General features: G+C 32.3%; 1 protein-coding gene across 3 annotated transcripts in view; it reads right to left on the reverse strand.

Moving 5' to 3' along the window:
• LOC143056632 (GRB10-interacting GYF protein 2-like) overlaps positions 1-18443 on the reverse strand; it is a 32137-nt gene that overhangs the window by 3206 nt on the left and 10488 nt on the right. For 2 of the 3 annotated variants that reach the window (XM_076229787.1, XM_076229789.1), the window contains exons 10-26: positions 16477-16591; positions 15828-15929; positions 15333-15397; positions 13404-13507; positions 12520-12690; positions 12109-12236; positions 11826-11920; positions 10917-11096; positions 9260-9423; positions 8575-8683; positions 7968-8060; positions 7272-7391; positions 6760-6845; positions 5556-5667; positions 4467-4639; positions 1054-1165; positions 261-360 (exon numbers count right to left, since the gene is read on the reverse strand). In XM_076229787.1, coding sequence (XP_076085902.1) covers positions 261-360; positions 1054-1165; positions 4467-4639; positions 5556-5667; positions 6760-6845; positions 7272-7391; positions 7968-8060; positions 8575-8683; positions 9260-9423; positions 10917-11096; positions 11826-11920; positions 12109-12236; positions 12520-12690; positions 13404-13507; positions 15333-15397; positions 15828-15929; positions 16477-16591 — 2029 coding nt within the window. The remainder of the gene's footprint in view (positions 1-260; positions 361-1053; positions 1166-4466; positions 4640-5555; positions 5668-6759; positions 6846-7271; positions 7392-7967; positions 8061-8574; positions 8684-9259; positions 9424-10916; positions 11097-11825; positions 11921-12108; positions 12237-12519; positions 12691-13403; positions 13508-15332; positions 15398-15827; positions 15930-16476; positions 16592-18443) is intronic. The other variant, XM_076229788.1, reaches the window with a different exon arrangement.

Here is an 18443-nt window from a genome sequence, read left to right on the forward strand (position 1 = left end):
GCATCAAATACGAATGGACAAGAACTGTCATATTCCTGACCTGGTACAGGCATTTTCAAATGTAGAAAATGGTGGCTTAAACCTGGTTTTATAGCGTTAACCCTCTCACTTTGATGACAGTCAAAATAAAAGATTACTATATGGCTAATGTTTCTCTCAAACTTTTCTTTTTTAGTTTGAAATTGATCAGTTCTCCGATTAAGATTATTTCTTACTTGAACATTTTACATTGGCAATTGCATCAACTTTGTATTACTTACTATCTACTGACGTATCCAATCTTTTGAGAGCTATCTCACACCAATTGGAGAATCCATCTTCCTGAGGTTTTGGTTGTTTAAACAACCTTTGTACAGCCTCCTACAAAACAAGTATGTGTTATGAATAGTCTTTTCTCTAATTTATGTGTTATTTTTACATTTCCTGAGCGGTGTGAGAGAAACATTTCTCATCAATAGTGAAAAATCTATTCTCAGCAAATGATTAATCAAAATGTAATTATGACGTTAGATTTTCTTGATTTTTTCTGAATTTCATATTCTGACATCCTTAACCCTTTCCTCCTCTGAATTTTTTTTTTGCATACTTGATTCGCATAGAATTTTTCAATAAAATCCTGAAAATATGTTTTAAAATATTAATGCATTGCGAAAAAATATTTTTATCAAATAAATTTAAGTCAGATATTCCTATGATATTCCTTTTCATATTGGATACAAATTTTATTAGGTCTACTGCAGACATTTTGTAGTCAAAGCGTTTCAACAGAGGTAATACACAGGGGTCAAAAGGTGTCATTATGGAGTAAAGGGGTGGCGTCAAAAGGCGTCACTATGGAGGAAAGGGTTAAAAAAAAAAGTCAAATAAAAAAACACAACTTTCTGCAACTGTTTGAAAAGGAAGGGACAGCTTCCACAACTATAACTCATGTATTACGATATTTCGCCACTTCTTAAAAAAGCTCAGCAAGGAGAAAGAGGACCAAGAGAACCTTCAACCTTTATTTTTATGGAACAGTCCTAAATATAACCATTATTTTATCATAAATATTACCTCCTCTTTTTTCATCTTTGATTGTTTTTGTGGTTTGGCTACAGGCACTGAAGGTGTGTTTACCGGCTTACCTCCCTTTAATGCTGGAAATTCTGTAGGATTACCTTGAACACTGAAACAAAAAAGGAATAGAAATAAGAACTTTCAAAGAAAAAGACTACATGCTGCCATTTAAATGATCTGATGTCTGAAACATACATGTGTATCCAGCTTTTCATAAAATCAAAATAATCAATCTTAAAATTGAGAAAGGAAATGGGGAATATGTCAAAGCGACAACAACCTGACCATAGAACAGAAAACAGCCGAAGGCCACCATTGAGTCTTCAATGTAGCGAGAAACTCCCACACTCTCTTGCATTTTTGTACATTCTTCAAATATAACAATTAATATACTGAGAGCCAATGAAAACGCAACACTTTTGTTTTTCAAAAAAATCTGATAATTTTTATTTAATTTATATTAGAACTATGTATAATTGGTTGAAAATGACTTTTAAGACAATTGTCGACAATTTTACGGTTGAGTGATTTTTGGAACAAATGCGAAGTAAGGGTTATTTCAGGGCTTTCAATAAGTTTAGAAGTAGAAGGATAAAACCAAAAAATAGGAGTCCCATCAATGCGGGCGGCGAAGCCGGCCGCGGCGACGAGCTTGCTCGTCGAACTTACGGGGTGGGGTCTGGGGCCCGCTCAAGGGCCCCAGAATTTTTTTTTAAAATGGTGCAAAATCCTGCATTCTGGGAGTCTCCTGGACCCTGTTTCAGTCCTCTCAAAACATCATTTTTTTAATGAAGATAATGTAAATGTTTGATTAAAATTTGTATTATGGTTGGATTTTCTGTAAATATTGATTACATTTATATATGCATTTGATCCAGACTTCAACTTAAAGCTTGTATTTGAAGTTGTTTGAGAATAGCAATGACATGGTGATAATATAGGGAAAGATCCACATCCAATCATATTTATTCATTAATAAAATTTTATTAAACTTGAACTCAAGAAGTTCTGAAATAGAAGAGGGGACAACTATATTTTGGTACATTATAGCACTATTAAAATCCCTTTTTATAATATAGGAAATTATTCAATGCGCTTTATGAATTAATACTATCAGGAGGCTGGCCTAAATTACAAATATATGTGTTTGCTGTTCGCTTACTGACCCGTCTGATGATTCACACCCCTCTAAAGATATTGATTTTCTGAAAAAAAAACATTTAAAAATTTTATTTAAAAAAAAATATTATTATTTGCCCCTTAATAATTTTGTGATTATTGTGCTCTTTGAATAACAATTGAAAAAATAGTCATTAGATTAAAATTCTATGAGTTCAGGGAAAATAGAATATAAATTAAATGGGACATTAACATTCAGTTCAGTAGATACAGCAGAGACAGACAAATCCTTTACAGGATAATAAATTATATGATCCTTGACATGGGTACATCCTTGTATTGTGCATTGAAGTCAGAAGAGCCTAAAGTGGCCCCAAATTTGACAGTGATGCTTTACAGATACAAAGAAAAGAAGATTGCGACACCAATTTATTTAATTTTTAATACAAAGCCAACATAGTTATAAAGGAACATGTCCATGTAGTTCACTCTATGTAATAGGATTTGAATCTAAAACAAACGTGGGATCGGTGTCCTTGCGAACACGTGGGTCAGTGGCTGTACGTTGGTTATATTGGCGTTTGTTTGTTTTTTATTTTATTTTAACATTGTGAAAATATACAGTGTTCTCCTTTGAATAAGTTGTATTTCCATTCAATATTTATAAAGCACCTTGTTTTTGTATTTTTCTAATCCATTGACTGATGTCACTTTGTTTTCGTTTACTCATTTTCGTACACGCCTATTAATTACACCAATCGTAGGTCGTTTAAGAAAACCGGTTGTAAATCGACCAATCAGGAGTCTGTTTACGGACGGTGTTCGGATGCCTTCTGCTGGTTTCTACTTTCAGTAGTTTTCGCCTTACTCTCCTTGTTGATAGCGATCCCAGCCTAGGCGTTCGTGACTACTCGGGTCACTTCACGTAGATAGGGAAAGGTTATAAATATCAACCACACTTTATCGGAAATCCCCTGGTTGTGTCAACAGCGTAAATTTCCCCTTCAGTCATTTTTATTGATTTTTTAATTTTACAATTTTGAGCAAAGTAGGCGGCGGATTTCCTTCAAGTAGACGACGAAAATCGCCGCCTACCGCCTTCTATTGAAAGCCCTGGTTATTTTGAACAGACATAAACCGAGTTCACCGCTTTTCAACATACCCACCATTTTCACGATTTTGTCATTTAAAGCTTGGCTAATGTCATGAATTTTCCCGCCCTTATTGTTAACAAACTGCAATAAACATCTGAGTAAATGCCAGGACTTTGTGACAACCAGCAACTTGCAGTTTTGGGCATGATCCAATGAAGCCTTTCACAGTATACAATTACGAGAAGACTGAAGTTGTAGCCTCTACAATAACCCAAATCATCCACAAATTCAACCAAAATGAATCATTTAATGATAAGCCACATCCCGGGATACAAAAAGCAAGAAACGCTCAGCAAGACCGATACATTTGGTCTTTAACATATCCGATATCAACTCTGATGGCTGTTCAAAGGTCACGAGAGTTCAATGGTGGTCAAGGTAGAACCTTTGGAGCAATTTCAGTAAAGCACCATATGCGCAGAAATTGTTAAAGAGCACCACAGTCTTTCCTTAGTGACATCTAAATGGCCGTCTGGCGTAAACATCGAATTCTGTAGACCAAAAAACATTCATTATGTACCAAAAAACATCAGTGGTGGTTACATAGACATTTGGCACGCGCCTTGGCCAAAAGTCTTGCTTTTCGCCGGATTTTGGTCCAATCGAGCAAATTTTGCATCAGATTTAACATGGTTTAGACGATGAAAACCACCACCAATATCATAAAGTCAACTTGAGTTTGCTTTGCGGGACAAGTGGAATAAAATTCCTCGGGATCACATTAAACGTCCGGGATGATCAACTCCAAGGCGCTGTGGAGATTGCACTGCACCATGGGGCTGTAACATTTTGTGTTAGGACTGTGAGTTGATGATTCGACATTGGATGTTTCGTTTACCTATTGCGCACGAAAGATGACAAGGAAACAGTTTTTGTTTGATATCGATCTATTGTTAAAATTGTTAATTTTCAAGAACAATTTATTTTGAATGATTATCATTTCTAGTATAAATTTTATTTTTGAAAAACCAAGTGTTGCGTTTTCATTGGCACTCAGTATTTAAATGAAAACAAAAATTTCTGAATTTACCATAACTAGACCACCTTTTGCTTCATTTTTTTATTTTTGACCACAAGAGAACGATGTATGGCAAAAGCGTTCAACATTTTGATACCAGAGAGCATACTATAAATTACTTTTTATTAGATGATGCAGGTGCTCTTTTAGAAGATATAATAGCATCATCCCAGAAGCCCAGAGATCCTGATCCATTCTGACTTCTGGCTTGGTTACCCCACGCTCCTTCACTGGCCCAATGTGATGACTGTGCACTAGCATTCCACGCACTAGCTGCTGATATTGATAGATTCTGTAAACCGAAAAGAAATAGAAAAGACATATTAGTATATTTTAAAGTTATAAAAAATTGCAAATATTACCATAGCAAGCATCCTAATTTAAATAATTATTTTTTGGCTCAATTCACCGACACTTTACCTCCCACATATATAAGAAATCCAAGAACATGTATATATGAATCCTAGATTTTGATTTGTGCCCTGTACAAGAGGTGACCAATCAGCAATTAGCTCTATTTTATCAAGATAGGTAAATCCTGAGCTAATTCCGAAATGGTTGATTGAAGATTTTTCATTGTATATGCATTCAGGTGTTAATGTAGTAAGCGGAATACAACGACTGACTTATTCGGGTTAGCCATAGTTAGTGTTCATTGCAAATTGTATTCTTGTTTTTCTGCGTAGGGTTAAATTTATTTCCACACAGTATCACCATAGTTTTTCTGCATTTGGTTGATCATTCACAGTTACACTTTTCAGTTTCGAGTGAAAAGTTAACTCTCTTAGCTGCTTCCTGCAGTGATACCGAGGTCTTGGGAATTCCATAACAGTTCGATTCTTTAAGAAATTTTGGAAAATATCTTCCCAAGTCAACATGTTGCCATTCTTGGGTAGTAATTACAATTCAGATAATAACCATGGGTATAAAATGTTTAAACTGCTTTTTGTTATTTAATAATGTTTTTTTTTTTATCATTAGGATAAAATGACCTTTTATATCGTCTATTTAATAATGTGACAACTAGAAGGGTCATACCTTATGAAGAATTAAGTATAACTATTAACTTATTAATTACCCCGACCATAAGCATACGGTGGGACTATACATGAACGGTCGGACCATATGAGTATATACCCATACGGTCATGACAATGTATGGTCCAAATACTCATATGGTTCGGAACATATATATATGTATATATTAACCTTGGCTTGGGTTTGTTGTTGTTGTTGTTTTCGTTGTCTTTCTTTATCTAGCTGCCTAGCTTGCTCCTCTTGTATTTCTATTAATGATTTGGAACTTTGTTGTGTTGGAAATCTGGAGTAAAAAATAATGTGCTTGTTAAGGTTGTTTGTTTCAGTCATTTTTCTTTAATATTTTGTTATACAATGGCTTTTTCGTAGCAATACTGTAAACCAACTTATTTTGGTGACTTTCCCCCAGGAGAAAAACAACGTGAATTTAAAATGTCGCTAATAATTCTCTCATTTGAAAATATCAAGTAATGAAAATCTTCAAAAATTTATCACCGAAAAGTGGCCTAGTAAGAACTTAACGCTTATTTCTCAACAATTAAACCAGCCAAGTATCACAATTCTTCAACCTTTTTCATACATTCTGACATTTGTATGGACTATTCCATTATAATAGATATGGAAGGTTAGAACTTTTTCTTTCAGTAAATTTGCATACTTCAAATGGATATACTTTTTGTTTTTTGTTTATTATATTACATAAACAAGAATGTGTCCAAAGTACATGGATGGCTCACTCGCACTATTCTTTTCCATGTTCCGTAGACCGTGAAATTGGGTAATAATCTAATTTGGCATTAAAATTAGAAAGATTATACTATAGAGAACATATGTACTAAGTATCAAGTTGATTGGACTTCAACGTCATCAAAAACTACCTTGACCAAAAACTTTAACCTGAAACTCGCACTTTCATTTTCTATGTTCAGTAATTTGGCTTTAAAATTAGAAAGATCATATCACAGGCAACAAGTATTCTAAGTTTCAAGTTGATTGGACTTCAGCTTCATCAAAAACTACCTTGACCAAAAACTTTAACCTGAACGGACGCAGACGAACAGACGGACGAACGAACGGAGCCACAGACCAGAAAACATAAGGCCCCTCTACTACCGTAGGTGGGACATAATAATAAGGCTGTTAGTTTTCTCATTTGATTTACAAGTGTCAATTTGACTCCTTTTATAGCTTACAATGAGGTATGAGTTTTTCTTATTGTTGAAAGCTGTTAAATTGTATGTCATTTGGTCTCTAATGTAATTAGTCTCATTTGCAATCATACCATATCATCTGACTTAATATCTAAAACTATAAAAGACCCAAAACCATATATCCAAAATTTATGATGTAATGCAATTTTTAGCTATATACATACATTTGTCCTGACCATGACTTCTGTTGTTGCTGCTGTTGGAGTATGGCCTGTTGTTGTTGTCTCTGTGCCTCTACCTGTCTCTGTATCTACAAAATTACACTTAAAATTAGAAAGATCTTAAAAACAGCCATTTAGGGAATTCCTTTCATAACTAGCTTTATATTGATCTTTTTGTCTCTGGTGATAAAGTGTCACATCTTTATTTTTATATTTTGAGTGTCCAAGAAAAGATTAGACATTAATATATTTCATCAGAAAATGATTTTATTTTTGAGAAGACTAAACAAACAGATTTTGACAAGTGACAGCTGATCCCCTCTCCATTTATTTCCAATAAATTTAACAAGAACAGAAACAGATATATTACTTTAAATTCAGAAACATTTGAGATAATTTTTTTTTTATATATCAAATCCCCGGAAGACTTCAGAATACAATTTTCCATTAATTCACAAAAATTAACATCAGTGAAAAATAATTAAATCTACAGAACAATAAAAAAAAACTATTACCTCCTCTTGTCTCTGTCGTTCTATTTCTTCTTGTTCCTGTATTTCTAGCAGTGATTTAGCTCTCTGTTGTTCTAAACTCTGTTGCTGCTGCTGACTGGCCCATTGTGCATGTTGTGGTAACTGAAAGTATGAAGTATGTTAGTCTATAGAATTTAAGGTCAAACATAATATAACTTAAATTACCAGATAAACATAGATCAAATTAACAAAAATTCATGAGAAGTCAGGCTAAAAATTCACAACTCGTTAAGCAAAAGTTTTAGAAATAAAAATGTAATGTTCACATATGAGTTAAAAATAGAGTTGCTCTAAAAATTGTTAAAATATCATTAGTTTATCATTCAACTTCCATAAAATTCTTAACAATTCAAATTGAAAATTTAAACATGTATATCCAGTTAGATTTTATGATTGTTACAGTGCTATTTTTCCACTTGAGGCTACTACTTTGTTTTCCCGAACATTATATAAATACATCTTGTATTTACCAAATCCTGAAATTCATACTAATGAATTTGGTATTTGACAAATCCTGAAATCCATACTAATAAATTTGATACCTAATCCTGAACTGCATACCTTGTATGTACATGTCTATCCTTGCGGTGTCACAAAAATATACATATATCATCCATTTAATGAAATGACATTTTCTAGTGAGGCTCTGCAGTTCACAGTAAATACAGGTAACTATACCTGTATATTTGCCATCTGTTCTTGTTGTAACCTCTTGAGAGCCTCTTGCTGTTGTTTCTGTCTATGTAATTCCTGTTGTTGTCTAGCCTCCTCCTGCAAAATATTTCATAGTTAAAATTGGCATTTATTTTCTTATCGTCAAGATTCCAATATCTATAGCAATCCTCGATACAAAACTCAGTAGAACTCTAATAGCTAGTTTCAGTTGCATTTCTTAAATCATGGACCTGGTAATTGGCTTTCCTTCATAGTTAAAATGTATATCATAATACTTTTTAAAATATTTGGCAGCCTTGTTTTTGTATGTGTTAAATATATTCTCAACTTGACTAGACTTTTGATGACATGGTTATTTCCCTATTGTTGCACTCCTACTTGTCTATTTCTGGTTTTATCATGTATACCAAATCAGTTTCATCTCTTCCACCCATCACATATTCACTTTTTATTCATCTCCAACCCAACATCTCTTTTTTTCTTATTCATCTTTCAAACATCAAATTTTATTAGCCTTAACAGCACAACAGTTTTCTTCATCTTTGACACCACCTTTTTCCTTATGCATCTTTCACACATCTTTTTTTTCATCTTTGAAACCACCACCAACCTGTCGTCTCTGCATCTCCTGTTGTTGTTTTTGTTGTTCCTCCATCTCCCTCTGTTTATGTTGTTGTTCCATCATCTGTCTCTGTTGTTGTCTCATCTCCTCTTCCCTCCTGCAGATAAATAAAAATACTAATTTAATGCATGCAAAACATCTTAAATAATTTGAAAATGTAGCTATATTTATGTACGGGCTATTTCATGTAAATGTATGTGAGAGATAATTATGATAACTTTATTTTTTATCTGTTTTTTTTTTATTTGACCTACTTTTTTTTTAATGCTTTTTCACCCTTTATTCTACACTTTTTGGCCTACTTTTCTCTATTCTTGATTTTTGTTCCCTTCTTTTTCTGAACCCCTTGCCTTTTCTCTCTACTATGTGTACCCATCCATACCCTCATAATTGAAGAGAAACTTTCTTTCATATAGTCATATACTGTAAACACAGAAATTCTTGTGATTTTTTCATTTTAGCAAAAATTGCCACAGGGGAGGTTTGCAAAAATAAAAACTTGCATTTAAGTTTTGATATCTTTTTTGTTTGCAGGAATTTCTGATATTGTAGTCATTAATCTTTTAAAAGTTTGTCCATTGTCCAACAATAATAATAAATGGACACAAACATCTGTAAAGTTACAGTGCATTATTTTCAAATTGAAGTCATGAGAAACAATTTTCCAACAAACCTCATATCTTCCTCCCTTTTCCTTCTCACTGCTTCTTCCTGTTTTTGTCTCATTTGTTCCTCTTTTCTCATTTGGTCTTCTTTCCTTCTTCTTTCTTCCTCCTCCACTTCCCTCCTTTTTCTTTCCTCTTCTTCCTGATTCTGCCTTCTCACTTCTTCAAATCTCTGAGATAAACAATAAACTTATCTATTTAACAACAGGAGAAATAAGTGGAAGCCAATAGTTATTGCAATATTGTCATGGAGTAGATTTTTATTTTGCAAGAGCTTGAAAGTGCAAAATAATTTCTAGGAGGGATAATATTTATCAATTATCATGCCATAACCCTTAAAATAAAGTAACACTAGAAAAACTGTCTATAAATGTACTTTTAGAATTCTACTTTGGTTTATTAGCACAATTGTAATATGACATATTGTTGCTGGGCTTCTAAAATGTTGTAAATTACAAATTTTTCAAGAAAAAATATCTCACAAACAGGCTTTGAAAATTTTGGCAAAATGCATGCTTCCAAAATGTTGTATGTGAACTTGAACATTTTTGTAAAAGCAGTGAAATAAAAACTTTGACAATTTGATTATCCAAGAATTTAAATTATTTTCACAGAAATAAAGAAATGTACAATTATTTTTTTCCCACAGCCGTTCTACAACAATTTTCATGTTTTCATACAACATTTTGGAAGCAAACTTTACAAACAACTGACATTGGGAATTTTGTAATATGTCTTATTTCACACATTTTGATAGGTCTAACTGTATGCTATTTTTTAAATACCAAAGATTTCCTCCCGCCTAGACCATTGGTCATGTTTGGTGTCAAAAAGCAATTTTAGCCAAAAAAGTCATATATACGACATTTTAGAAGCCCAGAGACGATATAATTATGTTATGATATACTCAGGATCATTTTTCATTGGATTCCCATTTTCTTGAATTTCTTGGGTACAGAGTAACCACAAATTCAAATGTTCAACAAATTTGAATTTTTTTATACAAGTTGAAGTATATGAAGACTTAGGCAAAAACATAAAATCCTATGTCCATTCAAATGCATTTTTTTTTCTAAATCCAAGGAAAGAAATGAATCCACAGAATTTTTCATTCTTATTTTTAAAAATTGAAAACATGTATGTTGGACTCTATTTAATACTTGCAATTAATGAACAATATTAATGTACATTTTTTGATTGAGTTAAGCCTGCCAATTGGTATTTTATCGTGTGTTTTTCTATGTTGTGATGTTATGCTATTGTTTCAGAAAAAGGGAGAAGGTTTGGATCCATTAAAATGTTTAATCCCCCTGCAAATGTTGCACCTGTCCTAAGTCAGGAATCTGATGTACAGTAGTTGTCTTTTGTTTAAGTAATTTATACGTGTTTCAAAGTTTCTCGTTTTTTTGTTGTTTTTTTTTATATAGATTAAATCGTTGGTTTTCCTGTTTGAATGGTTTTACACTAGTAATTTTGGGGCCCTTTATAGCTTGTTGTTAGGTGTGAGCCAAGGCTCTGTGTTGAAGGCTGTACATTGACCTATAATGGTTTACTTTTTTTAAATTGTTATTTGGATGGAGAGTTGTCTCATTGGCACTCACACCACATCTTCCTATATCTATAAACAGGAAAACAAATATGCTCTTTTATTAAGTATGCACCCACCTGTAATTCTAGCTGCCTTTGTTTTTCTATTTCTATTTTTTGTCGCTCCACATCTTCTTTTTGTCTGCGTAGCTCTTCCTGTTGTTTTATTATTTCTTCTTGATGTCTTTTTAATTCTTCTTGAATTCTTCGCTCTTCTTCATCTTTTTCTTGTCTTATTCTGTCTAATTCTTCTTTTTCCTGGAATTAAATATGAACAACTTTATTTTTACTTCCAATGTCATGCCTTGTAATCCACATTAAATGTTCTGTGAAATAAATGATGCCTGCATCTATTGATTTTCAAAGCAATTTTCTATTAGACATTCAATGTTTGCTCGTGAGTTAAACTGTACTTTATTTCAAGACAGATATACATTGTACCTAGCATACAAATTTAATATACTGGTGCCTCACAAATAACAAATAAAGAATTGTATCCCATTTCTGACTTTCAAAAACCTGATTACTATTACTGGAATTAACTCCAAACTGCTAATAACAATTTAATACTGTAAATTCAAAAATTATTGCAAGGGGGTTATTATTGCGAAAAATGTGAATTAAACAGGATTTTTCCCAAAATCGTAAAAATTAAAATCGCATTTAAGTCTAAAATGACAAAATCGTAATAATAAATGCACACAATAATGCCTAAATTTACAGTAACAAAAACAAATATGTTTTGCCTTTTTTCATGTGTATTTCACTTGATCTAATGAATCTCCAAAGAAATGTAAAACTAAGGCATACAAATCAGACGGACTAATTTTGAACTGAAATACAATGCTATAGAATTTTTTTTTTTTATGGCTTTGACATTTTAACCCTTCCTATTTCATGGTTTGAAATTAGAACCACACATTTTTTTAACAATCTTGAATCTTTATTTCAAAAATTTAAATCTTTAATGTTTCTTATATAACTCACTTTTCTAGCTTTTTCTATCTGCATCTCTAAGTCTGTATTTGTCATAGCTGCTTTAGAATCTAAATCCCATACACTTGTTGGCTGTGACCATTGTCCTTAAAAAAATATAAATATAAATATCTAATGGAAAACTCTTTTGTTACAAGATTCTATAAATAGATCATGGAAACCCCTAATGTTCTCAGATTTATTAATTGCTAACAACTTGGTCCAGAAAACTTGCAACATGGAAATGTTGAAATAAGAATGGCAATATTAAAACACAATTTCTATGCAAACCTACCCATATTCTGTTTGGTAGTTGTGTCCCATATTGATTCTTCTGATGCTGTGTTTGGTTGTGAGGCAGATCGATGAAATGCTGGATGACTAGGATTGGATGGTGAGACTGATTCTGTTGGCGGAGATCTACTGAAATATATTCAAAATGAAAGAGAAAATTAAACAGAAATATTTGAATAAAAAAAAACATTGCATAGTTTTATAAATTATATAACTTCCTGGATTTTTCTAACCTATAAAACCAATTTTCAAATTCAGTCAGTCTTTCTTTTTTAAAATAATGACTATAATGGAAATCCCCTTATCAGGTTCTGTCTATCAAACTTACCTTGGTGATAAATTCTGCATCTGTGTCTGTGGGGGTATGATGGGGACCGGTGATTGTTTTAACATGAGTTGAAGAGTAACTTACCTGGGTGATAAATTCTGCATCTGTGTCTGTGGGGGTATGATGGGGACCGGTGATTGTTTTAACATGAGTTGCATGGCCAGCTGTTGCTGTTGTAATGGCGGCAGGTTTTTAAACTGATCATTTTCCTGCAATTGCTGCATCACTTGTTGAATTTGTTGCATCTGTAATTGTCTGAAAAAAACACAAGTTTCATTTAAGATGGTACATAACACTAAAGGGAGATAATGCTGCTGCAAAAAAAATTAGCTGAACCTTTTAATCACATTTTATTGCTATGGAAAAAGTAAGCTTTTCATGGATCAAAATAAGTGATTGTCACACTGTCATGATTGTGCGGCTCAAGTTTTTAGAATTTTTGTCAAAGAGTTAATGTTAATATTTTGTAAAGATTTTTATGAAAATTAAACGAGCAAAATAAGTTTTTGTCAAAGAGTTTGGAATACCTTAAGTTCAATATCCAGGTCTCACTAAAATCTACCTGAATGACTATGCAAAATTACTACAGATTTGCCTACAAATTTTTGCTAATTTTGCTATATGCACCTAGTGCTATGGCATGCTGATCATACAAAAATTTCATAGGCTATTTCATTGGCTTTATAATGTTCAATTTCTTTTTTTTTATTTAAAAACATTAGTATCATCTAACCACAATTCTTTTAAAAGTTTAAATAGGACACAGTACACAATATTTCTTTAACTTGTTACAACTGCAGTCAATTTTGAATATCAAATGAACCGTGAAAATGGAGTTTGAAAATGTTTCTTCCCTGTAAATTCAAAAATCTGGAACCCGTGAAAAATAATTAATAAATCTACAGTATGTATTTTCAGTAACCATATAACCTACAATAAACATAGACCTAGTGTACAGATGTTGTTACCTCATTAAAAACTGTTGCTGCATCATTTGTTGTTGGACAAGCATCTGTTGTAAGGCCTTCATCTGTTCTTGTTGGTCTGCCGTAGCTTGACTTGTTGGGGTATTCTGAAATAAAAATGACACATTTAAATATAAGAGAAGAATGTGTCTGTGGACATGAATGACCCAAACCAAGCTTGCTTATAATACGATAAAATGCCAGTGGAAAAGAAAATAATTTCAATTTCCAAAGTTATAAAAGGACATATTTCTAAAACAGTAAGTGACTCACTGCCTTTGCATTGTGAACAACTTTAATATAACTCGCATAAGGAAAACTGCCATGAGAATGTGGAAACAAAAATAAGACAGACATAAGGACAGAAAAACAGACAGTAAAGGGTGATACTTAATGCCTAGCGGATAGAGCATAAATAAAATTTATCAAAATATTTTAATATAATAAGAATATGTAAGTCTTCAAAGGAAGTCTTCAAAGGATGGTTTGTTTTGCGATCAGGGGTCGAATTTAAGCTTTTTTGTGTACTGGCTAGCCGGACCAGTGGACTGAAAACTCTACTGGTCCGGCTCCAAATCTACTGGTCCTGCAAAAATGACATTCATTTGACAAACACTAATATAAATGATAAATGTTTAATTTTATTTTGATGCTTTCGTTTACATAAGCTAGACAGGAACAAAGGGATAATCTTGATTCTGATTTTGATAAAGGCTTTGATAATCTCAAAAATCTTCTTTTTCAAAATCAGGATCAAGGACAAAAAAAATATCAACATTGTCTTCCACGTCATCACAATCCTCACGATGACCATAGGGTGCCTGACTGGGTCGTCTGAAGAATTCCACTATCAGTAGAACCATCACAAATAACTGAAATAAATTTACTTTCATTTATATAATTTACAACTTTTTGACGTTCCACTTTTGCAATGAAATCAACATTGTCATTCCGGTATGTCCTTCCTTTTGCATGTTTTGATTTTCACTTATTTTAATTTTTTTGTCCGGCGGTTTAACTCCTTCCAAAAATTTCCACATTTTATATTGTTGTGAAGGACGCTCACCCGAGATATTAATTAACTTGATCAATTGTAATACCCTCCAGTACTGTGTAATTGATTTCACAGGAAAATTGTTTTGTAAACAAACAGAGATTGCGATGTAATCAGTGAATTTTATCGACAAATTTCTAATGGTCCGCCGGACCACCAGCTGACAAAATCTACTGATCCGACACACATTCTACTGGTCCCGGACTACCAGACTAGCATTAATTTCTACCCATGGTTGTGATAAATGGCTAAGTCCTTGTTTTGGTACTGATAAGCCCAAAATTCTATCACATTAAAACTTAAAAGAGCAGGTGCACAACATTTATGACATTATGTGTTGTAGATGAATTTATACTAGTTAGATGAAATTGTGTCTACTTGTATCAAAAAAAATTTGTAAGGGTTCCGCGGAACCCAGTGACTCGCCTACTCTTTCTGTTAATCGCATGCTCAACAAAAATGAGGAAATTAATCAATAAAATATTCCTCTAGAAATTATCTTTTGATTGTAAGAAAAAAAATGGAATTTTATTTTTACAAACTTTACTTCTGGATACTATCTTATGATCATAAACATGCTTCTGTCCAAGTTTGGTAAAAATCTAGGATAGTTTAAGAAAGATATTAAAATTTCAAAAACTTTAACCACAGGGTGAATATTTGTGGACGCCAACGACGGAATGTAGGATCGCTTAGTCTTGCTTTTTCGACTAAAGTCAAAGGCTTGACAAATAGCACTAATGTGACCTTCATCTAAAAATTATGCTCCTAAATCCTAGCTGGAACACATCAAGCAAAATAGTTGAAGCAAACTCAGACTTTAATTATGAACACTTGCTAGTAAATATGATGTTAGCCATCTTATGTTTAATACTTACTAAAGCTGGAGGCGGTGATGGACCAGGTAAAAATGGTACTCTTCCCCAACTTTTAATCAGTTCTCCTGAATACATTACAGATTAAAACATGAAATTTTTCAAACAATAATGAACACAATTTAATTTTATCATTCTAATTTTGAAACTGCTTATAAACATCACTAAATATCAGGTTGCAAGAAGTTTATCACTCAACATTTGGTAAGTACGAATATATATGTAGCTGTTCATACAAAATATCAGAAGCTAAAAAATTTTTTTAGACATCAACAAGATCCTGTCAATGTGCGAAACGTATGAATGTGCTTTTCTCTACAAGAAGAAAATTTTGCATTTTCCACTTAACATCAGGTGATATATACTTATTTTTAGCTTAAATTGTTTTTGCAATGTCTTTGAGGTTTCTCGCTTGAAGTTTGTCATTGTTGATATCTGGGTCGTTTCTAAGCTGACTATAGGCTATAGTTATCTCAAAACTTTTAGTTTAATATTTACCTAAAGGAGATATTTTTTCATCAATGCCTCTTTTTACTTGTAAATTCATGGTAAAATAACCAGCACTAAACCATTCAGCCATTTCATTTGGTGTAAATGGACCTACAAAAGAAAATACCACATACAATCTTATATTTTTTTATGAATTCCAAACAATTTTTAAGAAATATAAGCAATATATCATACAAATACTATTAAAGTAGATTCAGAATTATTCACATGATACAATGCACCTGCACCATTACCAATTTTCGTGCATTTCTTCCAAATTTTCATGTAGGAAAACATCATGTTTAAATGTTCAAAAAGTACACATTTACAATAGGCTTGTATGCAGAATTGCAAAACCATGAAACCAGATATCAGTGAAAATACAATTCTCCCTCAATCAATGAAAATAAATGAATATAAGTATAAAAGAAGGAAATTGTTGTCACCCAAAAATTTTCTTTGTGATATTTTAGTCAAGGCATAACTTTTGCTTTGAATATGGTTATCTAAGGATCCTTTGAGAGTGACTGCTATTTAGTAGACAGATTTAATCTGGTAGTTCAATTAGTTCTTTGTATCATTTGAGTACTGCTTTAACAATTTCATTTTTAAGAAGAAAACAATTCAGCTAAAATGGAAATTTTCCAGATGACAATACCTTGCATATCTCCCTGAGGATCTTTATAAAACCATTTAAGTGCATCTTCATGATCTGACGGTAATGCTGTAGAATCTTTGGCTGGACGAGGAACCATCTTCTCTTTCTCATCATCCTAAATATGAACAAAAGAACATGTGGGTTAATGTCTATAAGACAGTGACCCAAAACCATAAGAATGAAAAAATTAACAATAAGCATAAGGATATAGGTAATGCTAAAATATATGGTCATACAGATTATATAAAAGCAATGTTCAAACGAAGTCATACCATAGACACATAATACAGTGTTCTCCCCAGAAATTTTGGATAGCATCACATTTTGCGTAAAAAAAAATAACTATTTTTTTTAATGTCGTTTGTCGCGTCGCCTTGATGCTGTATTTCCTTTATATGTTTTAGTTTATATTGTTCAATTCATAACTGAGAATACAATTAAACTTTAACCACAAAAACAGTTGTTTCAGTTTATGTTTTCTTTATTCATTTATAGTTACAGAATTATTTTTTTCCTCTTTGTGCCAAATAAAAATTAAATATGTGGTTTCAGGTACCCAACAATAAGTCAAATGAATGAATGGTTCATTATAGATCAACCTGTATATATACAAAACTAAATATATAGTACACAAAATTAACTATTTTTTATATTATATCAATTTAAAAAAAAGTTGCAAAAAAAAAAATCAATTTAAAAACTTTTTTTTATCATGTTTATGAAATTCATTGCTTCATGGCACTCAATGAATTAGTCCCAGTTGTTTCTTATCTTTACATCAAAATGATATGTATTTTTAACAAAGTTATCTAACAAATAGTCTGTTAATGCGTAGTTTTCTCTCTTGGTATATTTTTTCTGTCTACTGTCAATCTGTTATCATTATCGTGAAAATGCGGATTTTTGTCATATCTGTTCCGATTCCGATCCGTAGTTTACACAAAAATGTGCAATGGCGGCCGTAGAAAAATTTACGAAAATGAGTCCGAGAATAAACATTGTTTGACAAGAGATTGTCAATGAATAAGACGCTTTTAATGCATTAAATGGATCAAACATAAACTTAAGCCAATTATGATAAATTTTTAAAGAAGTATTAAACTTATTTTAGCTCTAAACCAAAATTCTCGCTCTCGTATTAACGGAAGAGAAAGAAAGTAATTTTTGGAGAGTTGCACAAATAAACGACCTTTTAAAAAAAAAAAATCGTTTCAATCTTTGAAATTTCGTAATACAAAACGTAGATTTCAAATTGTTTTGTGATTGCATTTTTCCATGTCGAAATTGGCGATTGCAGATACGTGGTATTAGTCATGTCACAAGTGTCAGCTTGGGATATTCGCATCCAAACAGTTATCACCCTGAGGGCAATTAACACCTAACTATTTAATCTCTTAATTGCCTTTAGTGTCCGACTTAAAGGGATTACAATTAAAGGTGATATAATTTTTATGATCATAATCGATAATGGTTGAAAGTTCAAAATTGAGGACAAGTAAAATAGCACCTCCAAAATAATTATAGCGTTGCGGGAATAATTATAGCATCGCGGGAATTATTATAGCATCACGGTGAAAAAATATAGCGTCGCGGTACCGCGACGCTAAAACGGCCTGGGGAGAACACTGTAATACATCAGATTCTGAAATAGAAACCCGCAATTTTATTTATTATAAAGATGGAAGAAACCCTCATATATCATGTATATATACATGTAACTGTGCAGTAAATTAAATGAAACAGAAGAAACTTGAGACAAAATGTTATACTATCCATGAGAGCTCTAACAAGACTGGACAGACTTGCTTCTAATTTGTGTCAAACAAACAGCTTTACTTTACAGTATAAATTCAATACTAAAATATTTTTTTGGGGGATAACAATTTACACAATTTGAAACTGCAGTTAACATCAATATATCAAGATAAAATGTCTAAGACCTGTTCCATTTTAACATGCATGGTACC

The sequence above is a fragment of the Mytilus galloprovincialis genome, chromosome 13 (assembly GCF_965363235.1).
Source record: "Mytilus galloprovincialis chromosome 13, xbMytGall1.hap1.1, whole genome shotgun sequence".
NCBI classification, from domain to species: Eukaryota; Metazoa; Mollusca; class Bivalvia; order Mytilida; family Mytilidae; genus Mytilus; species Mytilus galloprovincialis.